The 10,258-nt window shown below is 41.8% G+C and overlaps 1 protein-coding gene across 1 annotated transcript; it reads right to left on the minus strand.

The window, feature by feature from the left end:
- Positions 1-1,146: 1,146 nt before the first annotated feature.
- On the minus strand, positions 1,147-3,187 carry npy (neuropeptide Y). The gene is made up of 4 exons (XM_035183044.1): positions 3,053-3,187; positions 2,660-2,847; positions 1,594-1,683; positions 1,147-1,501 (listed from the first exon to the last, which is right to left on the minus strand). The coding sequence occupies exons 2-4, from the start codon at positions 2,845-2,847 to the stop codon at positions 1,480-1,482; spliced, it is 300 nt and encodes a 99-aa protein (XP_035038935.1). The 5' UTR covers positions 3,053-3,187; the 3' UTR covers positions 1,147-1,479.
- Between the last annotated feature and the right edge of the window lie 7,071 nt (positions 3,188-10,258).

Below are 10,258 nucleotides of genomic sequence, written 5' to 3' on the forward strand. Positions count from 1 at the left end.
CAGGGTCACATTAAGGCTAGAGACTGAAATTTACCATTCAAGATTAATGTTCTCAGCTGTATTATTTTGCAAATTTGTTTCCATATATCCGAGAGTCAAGGTTTTCAGCTGAGAGGAGGAACACAAGTCTTTATCCCAAAGCTCGGCCCTAAGCCGTTGAGTCTTAACCACGACTTAACCATCATATCATGAAACCATATAGGCCTATTAGTGTTATTACTAATAGGACAGCAAGGTCACATTATGACTAAAGGATTTTTGATTTAATTGAGTACATTCAACAAAAATAACTAAACAACTAAATACATTAAATCAACCAGATTTAAATGAGTAAATTAATTAAATTCAACTAAATACAATCAAATTAATCTAACAGGGTACATTTCCTTGGGTACAGTCGACTAAATTAATAAAGATTAAATAAAAAAGTATATTTGCATAAACTTAATCACCAAGAGAGAGCTATAAGATAAAGATCTGAATGCCCCCCCCCCACCCCACCCCACCGCATCTCATTTCCAGCTCAGCCTGTGATTCTGCAGCATCTCTCACCTGCTTGATTTGTGCTGTGTGTGTGCTGGTTCCATGTCAGGTTGGCCTGGACTAACCACCCATGTAATTGCAATGATGCTCCTGAAAAATAGCCACTTCTCCCACTCATTTAGTGCCAGAGTCAGTGTGGCCACAAGAGAGCGCCATAAGCCTCCAAATTAGCAGCTTCAATCTGATTTATCCTTTCTGGTCATGGGGGACCATTCATGCTTGTCAGACCCAGTTAAAATTGACTATAAACCAAAAACAACACTTGCCAAGATATGTGGCCTCACAGAGCCACATTAGCTGGTGTAAAAAGTGAGTTTCATTTCAAATGCCGGGTGCAGCACAGCAAGCCCAAACTCGATCTCATGAAGCGGGAAGCACACAGTGTTTGAGATGTGCCGTGTGGCATTCAGGACCAGTGATCTCATCCTGACTCACCCAATTAATATATAATTCAGCTTTTCCATTAAAATCTGCCTAATGCAGTTGGGTTCTGACATTTTGAAAACTCAATTTACGTGACTTTGCAAGCTTTACCATCAAATTTGCAAAAAACAGATTACACCGTGCTACATTCAACCCGTCAAACAGACGCCAGGGAAAACATTCCTTTAAACAATGATTCTTTAATAGCACATTTATACAATACAAACAACATGGCCCTCCCCCCTTCACCTTTATATGTCAGGGACGATAACTGAGTAAACAATTTACAATTTTATGGCACATACTACAAGCAGTTTTGACCGTGTTCGATGGTTAAGGAGGAGGGGTTGATTACGCGTAGCGGCTCGTAGAGGTAAGAGGGGCGCAGAGGCAGGGGAGGTCTCTTGGCGTATAGGAGGAAAATGACGTGACAGAGGTTTAGAGGTCAGAATGTCAGCAGCGGCGGGGCGGCGGGGCGGCGGCAGTGATGTGGATTCAATGTCGATGGCAGCATCACCACAATGATGGGTCATATCTGGTGAGACAGGGGCAAAGGTCAAGGGATCAGCTTCCTGTGAGGGTTACAGAGAGGTTGTGCTCATTCAACACACACACAAACACACACACCTTGACTGTGGAAGCGTGTCTGTGCTTTCCTTCAGCAGCAGCTCCGAGACCAGTGTGTCCAGAATCTCAGGACTGGACCTCTTCCCATACCTGAGACACAAAGAGAGACACATGGACAGATGGACGGACATGCAGAGACACATTAATATGTGACTTTTCTATTTATTGCAATATAAAGCTCAACCTTTTGGCTGGAGCATAAAAAAAGATGAAAGAAAAAGAAGAAGAACATGGCTGATAAGCAGACACAGGGTAACAGACCACTGAGCCTATAACTCTGCATGTCCTCGTGCCTTTGGTCCAATCAAAAGCTCAGTGAAAAGTGAACACAGTCAGACCGAGACCCAGCAGGTGGTCGTATTTTCTTTTTTCTGTCCCTCAGATGATAAGCTGTGCCAGTGCGCTCATCCTGCTGTGTGGCTAAATGCCTGCAGCAGCATCCGAGCGCCTGACATTCAGAGGAAACCTGGAAACGGTGGGGTCACATGCTGAGGCAGTCACTTCTCCTCAGATTTTAACTTTTCTTTTTTTTGTAATTACAGGAGGTAACTGGACAGCAGGTGTTCCCTGCTGAAACAAGTGAGAGGGGATAAGTTGGGGCCACCCGACCTGCCAGAGTCAGTCTGATTTACAGATGAACTCTGTATTGTCATCTTACATAAAAAATACTGTCACCTGTTGAGGGAGTGTCCCTTTAGAAAGCAACGATAGAAATATAAATAAATAACCTATATCATTTTTAACCGGCCAAAAATACTGAATTCCTACTTATCTTGGATAAGGCAAACTGTTAAGGGATTTAGGAGAAAATGCCTTAAAGTAGAAAATAATAACAGTACATTTTAGCTGATAAAGACAATCTCATTATCTGCAGAATATTGAAATAATCAGAAATTGACAGAATAGAATAAAGCTAAATGAAATACATGATAGAGGTCTTTATCAATTCAGTCATTTTAAGAGGAAATCAATTTAAACCTGACCTCTACCTTCCTCATTCTGACATCTTCCACTGTGCCATTTGCTGTGCTGATCTCCTATATGAAGATGTGATTAGTCCGCCTACCTCTGTCTTGTGATGAGGTTGATGTAGTGTCTCAGGGCTGAGTAGTATTTAGCCAGATCCTCCGCCGGGGCGTCCTCCCCGGGGTTCTCCGGTTTCATCGGGTATCCCTCGGTCAGGGCGCTCAGGCAGAGCAGCGCCCACAGCAGGAGCCCCAGAGTCCCCAGCCAGCTCACCAAGTTAGGATGCATCTGCAGAGCAGGAGGGAAACTGATCAATATAGTAATAATCATACATTATGCATGAATTATTACCATCTATTAAGCTGATATTGATCTTTTTAAGCTTCAAACGATGGAGCTCCAGTAACCCAGCAAAAGTCCAGTGGAGATACTTTCAACAAGTTTGTAAATGAATGTAAAGTATTTTCTGTGAATCAAATGTCAAGATACTCACAATTCAGGGTAGGTCAGGGGGAGGTTTGCTCGCTGTCCTGGTGCGTCTCTTCAGCTCTTCTGGGCTCTTGGTGTGCGCTGCGTGGTTTTATATCCGAGTGCGCCAGACGCGCTGCAGACAAACGCGTCAGAGCTGCGCCCGCACATAGCGCAAGTCTCAAGTGCCCTTTCCTCAATGTGAACGTCACAGCTGATGCTGGTGTTTGTTTGTTTTTTTGTTTTTTTTATTCTGAACCTTTTTTTATTTAGTTGGAATAGGTAAAATAACAAACTAAAAATAGAGTGAGCAAACCTCGTTTCCCGAGACCAATTAGGGATTATGTCCTCTAAAAAACATTGAAGGATGCTGCACCAAACAAGACAACGTCCCTTTGAGAACATTACATGGATAGTTGAGTCATTACATGGATTATTCACTATAATAAGTTCACTCGCTCACTGTTGCACATCTGACATTTATTATTCCCCTTGGAAATAGGACTGCATTACGTGACAGCATTGTAAATGTAATGAAATGTCTCAAATGAAGGTGAGTACACACACACGCACACACACACACACACACACACACACACACACACACACACACACACACACACACACACACACACACACACACACACACACACACACACACACACACAACTACCCTGACCTTAACTATTACAACTAAATGCCTGACACTAACATTAACCCTAACCTAAAACTAATTCTAAACCTAATCTTAAAAGCAAATTTTAACCCTCAAACAAGCCTTTGAAAATGTGAGGACCGGCCAAAATGTCCTCACTTTCCAAAAATGTCCTCACTCCATAAGGTCTATGCTAAATATGGTCCTCACAAATATACGAGTACAAGTACACACACAAACACAGCCCATTGCATTCAGAAATACAGTCTGACACAAACAGCGATGTTTTGGTGTTTACGAGTCTCTCTCTCTCTATGAGAACGAAAGATGATGAATTATTTCACAATCAACTGGTGATTCTTCTGCGTAATTAGTTCAGTAATCCTTTCTGAAGTCACTAAAGAATGGCAGTAATGTAACACGGTGGGCAAACTTCAGATGAATCTTCCACAGGCGGCCTTTCAACCAAAAGAAGCCCTCAGTCGATACCTCAGCTGATGTGGAATACAAAGATCTCAAACGGAGACATGTTCACTGCGACTTCTTCACACACCGTTTGAATCGCTCCACTGATTTCATTTTGCAGTTCACTCCATCTGATGGAACGAAAGAGTGCAACACTTAACGTGAACAAAGGGCCTAAATGTGAATATTGAGACATGTCAGCCAAAGAAGAGCCCAATCTGAAAGATACCCACTTAATAAGAAAACCCAAATAGCACTTCAACTGAATCTGTATCATCAAGTGCTTCATTTACCTCCCATTCATAATCCTTTTGTACAGCGGCTGGCAGCCATATAATCTATTAAAACCGTGAGTCTTCAGCAGAGCTGCTATTTCACTTGAGCAGAGGATGTGTTAAGGGCTTTTTGTGTGGCACAGGATGCCAAGAGGGAGACGAGCTATGAGACACAAGTGAAAGAATGTGGAGCGCAAAGTCAGGACCCAATCATGAGGATCGCAAGCAGGAATTAATCCCACTTCTCGTCCTCTTCAGGGGATACGTGCGCACTCAGTGACTCACTTCAATAGATCTAGCGATTTCTTAAGCAAACAGCTTGCACCTATATGTAAGCCTGTGACCTGTAAATAACATAGATGCATAAAGCTGAGAGGTCAGTTTGTGTTTGCATCCTCTCTAGTGTCGTAGCCACAGGTGACGTCTGAATTAACAGCCCATCGATCATAGAGCCACAAGAATCTTCAGGTCGAGATCCATCAAACCCATTATTTGTTCAGTTAAAGTAAAATTTCAGGAACTAGTAGATTACAGCAAATTATGTATAAAGCTCATAAGAACACTTTGCCTACATCCATAAAAGATTTGAAAAAGAGAAAGCCATTATAACTTATAAGGAACAGAGATTTTTAAAGAAAAACGGGATTCAGAACCTGGAATTGGGATTGTTCTCAGCACCATGGATACCTGTTCAAATCCATCAAATAGTTAAGATATTTGAGCCTGGAGCAAACTGGTGAACTGACTGATAAACCCCCCAATGCCTTCCCATTAGCTTCGCTGCTAGCATTGCCTTAAGCTAAAAACTAGAGAGTGAAAAGATCCAACATGGTGAATCCACAAATCCACCATGGTTGCTATCCACAGCACACTGTTGTTGGAGTGATAGTTGGAGAATGTTTTCTTGGCTTCCTCATTTGCAGTGGAATGTCACTTAAAGGGTTAAAGGTTGGTAAGTTCTTTCTGAGACACTTTTTTCTTATTTGTTGAAATCTCCTTCCTGAATCTTCAAAAGCCAGTGCCTCACAGGACTGTAATAAATATGACCAATCATTTTATTTGAACCGAATTAAATGGTTGGCTGGTTACCTGTCTGTCACTAACCGACCAGCCCGCCTGCCCCAACCCTGACGTCAGAAGTTAGCGAGGGAGTCCGGTAAAGTTGGCTTCTAGCGGTTGTCAAGCAGTGCACGTTCATGTGTTCATGTGATGGCTGATGGGAGGTGTTGGGATGTGGCCCGCTCTTGCTACCTTTTCCAGGATCACCAACTCTTCATGGTCACCGTCAATCAAATACCCCGAGCTAAATAATGCCCCATTGACTCAAAAGCTTTCATCAAAGTGACATTAATTTCATTTTTTACTCATGTAGCCCTTTCAGGTTCTTTGGTCTAAACGTGATGTGTCACAGATTGTGGTGAAAATCTGCTGGATTTCTGTGAAGCTCAAAAAAAGGAAGGGGGCGCTGTTTCAGCTCGAGGGGAAGACAAGTGAAAATAAAGCATCGCAACTGGGATTCAGGGGAAGTATGGTCATTAATTTTGATCAACATCAGCACTTGATGATATCAATGCTATTAAAAAGATAGCTACCAATCTTCTTCAATGCGCTCCCGGTTGTTTACGCTAATTAAACCAATCAATATAACCCCAATTAATGCAATAATAATACATTGCTGCTGTATATGTAGCTCTTTAGGCAAACGGAAGAATCTCCCGGAGCTCGGTTTGTCGTTATCAGAAACCATTTCTGTGGCGAACGAGTCCTTTTAGAGAGCAAGCTGTTTAAATGCAAATTTGTTTTCTCCTCCCCTCATCAGCCTCCTGGTTTGGACAATAAGTTATTTCCCAGGATTCGTCAAGATGAAAAAAGGCCTGTAATTTTCCGCGGCTGTGAATCACACTTTTCCGATTTACAGTGTGTACTGAAGGAAATACTGACAAGCAGACTGCCTGTAGCGTCTCGCATGCGGGCGCACCGGGGAAGGCAGATTATAAAAAGGCTAGATCTCGTTCAGCTTTGGTCCTTTCTTGGCTGTTACGTCGTTTTTACATGCAACTCTGACATGTAAATTGCCGCCTCTGACTTCACTATTGTCCTATGGTGACAATCTGTTACAGCTGGTAAGCAAGCACTACTATTACTTAGATAGAGCAACAACAGCCCCTTGTTTTACCGTCGTGGGCTGCAGCTTCCAACTAAAGGTGATTTGAGTCAAGAGGGTTTGATGCTAAGTTCATGATGGAGGTTTATGGGATATAGCCCATTGTTTTTTTTGAGTAAAGCAGCTTTGGTAAATGATGTATGATTATCCATTAATATTGCTTCAGTGTCAATTAATGCCTCAACAATAACTGGGTTGTTTTTACAGAACTGGTCTGCCGAAGATGTATAATTCCTCCTGTCCACTGTTAGCGATCAAAAAGCATGTCCACAATTGACAGTCGTTTTTAGCAATTGCTAAAACATAAAATCATAGGGCACACATGCTTTTCTCCATTTTTGTCTCAGAGTAAGTACAGAGGTGACATCCGCTCGATGAGGAAATAACAAGAAAATAATTCCCTTTCTCGCTTGTTCCTCGATCACACTGACTGTTCTGTCAGCTCCTCTACCCTCAGTGTTTTAATTTACCCGTCTCTAACCTCTCCTCTCTATGTTCCTTGCTGTCTTCTGTGATCTCTTTACAGAGTGTCTGTCTTTGTGACACATAAACGTGTCCCTGCCACATCTGCTCCTGGGGTGGAAAGCAGCACAAACACCACGTCAAGAGAAGCTTCATATACGGTCTTTTGATTGACGGACAGACAGAGGATGGTGGCAGGTTGGCAGCTCAGTCGGCTCAGCTGTGCAGGTCAGAGTCCTGAGCCTGAACATGAGGAAACCTGATGAAAGTTGTGAGTACGTCAATGGGCACGAAACTTTGGTTTAAGTGTTAGACCACAGGTGTCTGGACGTGTCACTGCTATGTCAGTTTGTCTGTGTATTGGAAATCATTCCATGCACTGATTGGATTTTCACCTGTATAATTATATGTTTTAATTTAGTGATATTTCTTGTCTTAGTATGCCATCATTTTTCAATCTTTTGAAAAGACTATAATGATTTAAAAACATCTTTAACATGGTAACCTCTTTCAGTAAGCAATCATTCACCTTATATTAATTATTAACATGAACTGTAAAAAAAAATGTTTAAATTGTTGATAATCCATGTAGGTTATGGCAGATGTATTGTCAAGAAACACGCAATAAAGGGGCACATGTGCTACTATGTGAGTTAGCAGGTGGTTAGTGGTTAGTGAGACGGCGGGTTAATGGTGTTTCTTGACACCATATCCTGCAGTGGCCGCAGGTTCAATTCCGAAACCGGCCCTTTTGGTCTTCCTCTATTCTCTTTCAACATTTCACACATGCATTTCACAGGCCTCCAAAAACACACCCATTAAAAATCCTAATCCTTTAACAGGCTTTTATGTTTATGGTGGATATTAATGTATTCAAACAGAGGACAAGCAGCACAAATGCAGAAGAACGTCATGATGCATGAAGCACGTCACAGTTGTGGTTCAGATTGGAATATATCTGCTGAATACTAGGTCTGAAGAGTTAATATGATGAAGCACGGCTGGGTTAATATACTACCAATATATTAGAAACCATGTAATGTACAAGCTTCACGGGTGAGGCAGCTGATAATGGGAAGTACGATTTGAGCAGTCGACCTACTGCATTAGTAAGCAGTTAAACACATCAATTCTCAAGAGTGCGCTCTGTTCAATTCAACACATTTTCCCCACATGGCTGTCAGTCAGCCACCGAGTGTGACCAAATGCTTTCTTCAGCAAATGAAAGTCATTTGCAGGTTAAGGGTTATTATTCAGGCCGCTATTGGATGTGTGCATTGTGGGTGCATTTCTCAGGAGGTTACACACAAGGACGTCCTCATCAGGAGCAGACTCACACCCTCACACTGCAGCAGCAATCCAAAACTGCAGATATCTGTTGATAAGAACAACACATAGTTCAGAAGGGTTTAAGCTGCAGGTGATGATTTAAAAAAAAAGTGATGATTCATCTGCTGACCCTTAAAATAACTTTAAAAAATCTAGATTTATGGACATGATTTGTGTAGAGTGTCTTCAATCAATAGTTTTAATGCTATATCATATTGGTCAGTTCAATGAAAAGCTAAGATGGTTAGCTTAGCTTAGCATAAAGAATGGAAATAGCTTGCCTGGATATATGCAAGGGCAAATCTGTCGACCACCACTAAAACGTACTTATTACCACATTATACTTTATTTATTTAAAAAGCTTTGGGGGAATCTCTTTAAGTTGGAAATCTCTCAACCTGAGAAAAAGACATCCCACTCCAAACCCGAGAGGTTTATGAATCTTCTTAGTAAATATTAAAAAACAGGACGACAACAGCGAGAAATAGCAGGAATAGCCTCAAATCAGAGACTGAACACAAACATTTAACTCAAAGTTAACATCTACAGCTACCGTTGTTACACTGGCAGTTTGGGGTGAATAAACACAGTGGTCCACTGTTCGAATTTACTTTCTGAACATATCTTAGTATTGGCAGCCAGGTTATGTCTTGTGCCTTTGGACAGTACCAGGAGGTTTTTACCACAGTTGCTTAACATGCTACCGATTATGGTCTGTAAGGGACAGAGTGGTATTGATCTCCTCTCTTGGCAAGAAGGCAGAAAAGCATGTATCCAGACATTTTGAATAATTTATTCAGGTATTAACGAACAAATATCTATTTATGTCCACAAGACAACTGGATACAAAAGTCAACCTGTAAATGCAACTATATGATTTGAGTCCTATGGAAACGCTTTGTGTTAGAAGGCCTTTCTGAAACATGTGTGTCCCTCACCTAAAGCCTTAAAGGCAAACTTCTCCCATGTGCTACATGGAAACCCTTTACATACATATTGTTGCTAAGTTGTATTGATAACTCTGCTCTTTGTAAACAATAATTAACAGTACCATACCTGTGTTTATGGTTAGATATACACTCCACAGATAAGGGGTTATGTATGGCTGCATGTATTTAAACACACTTTTTGTTTGACGTTCAGTCGTTATTATTGATTTAACTAACCTATACAACATCCCCCTGTTTGTTATCATAGTGCTTAGTGAAAAAAGCTAAATCCATTTCTCTCCCCACTTGCACCTCATCCTCCTCCTCAAGTCTGTCGACGCAGGAGGGGATCGAAGCAGAAGCTCTGTGAAGTCGCTGCGTTGTCCCTTTCCCACTGTTTCTATGACAAAAGAGAGACATCACACACACACACACACACACACACACACACACACACACACACACACACACACACACACACACACACACACACACACACACACACACACACACACACACACACACACACACATACCCCGCCTAAGATTTTGCTAACTCTTTCTCAATCTGTGGGGAAATTAAGGGAGTGTGTTCTTCGTCTCCAGTTCAGTCAGTGTGTGCATACCCTAACTGTCAGTGGGGTAATTAAGTGTTTCCTTGAGCAGTAATTGCCAATTTAATCTTCCGCGCTCACCTCCTGATTTGTAACATCGGATCTGTCAGTCAAACTGGGCGTGGTTTCCATGGGGATAAGGGAAGAGTTGTAGTCATTCCCTCTAAGCAACACCACAGTAAATTACCTGTAGTCTCTTAAACGAAGGGTTGCCATGGCGAGCCAATTACCCTAAATTGTAATTGTGCCAGACTAATGTGCCAGGCCTTTACCTCTTAAATTAATTGGGTTTTCACTCTTTCATTCTCCACTGACTGCCTCATTTTTTCTCATAGAGGG

Source organism: Hippoglossus stenolepis, chromosome 17, assembly GCF_022539355.2.
Source record: "Hippoglossus stenolepis isolate QCI-W04-F060 chromosome 17, HSTE1.2, whole genome shotgun sequence".
NCBI classification, from domain to species: domain Eukaryota; kingdom Metazoa; phylum Chordata; class Actinopteri; order Pleuronectiformes; family Pleuronectidae; genus Hippoglossus; species Hippoglossus stenolepis.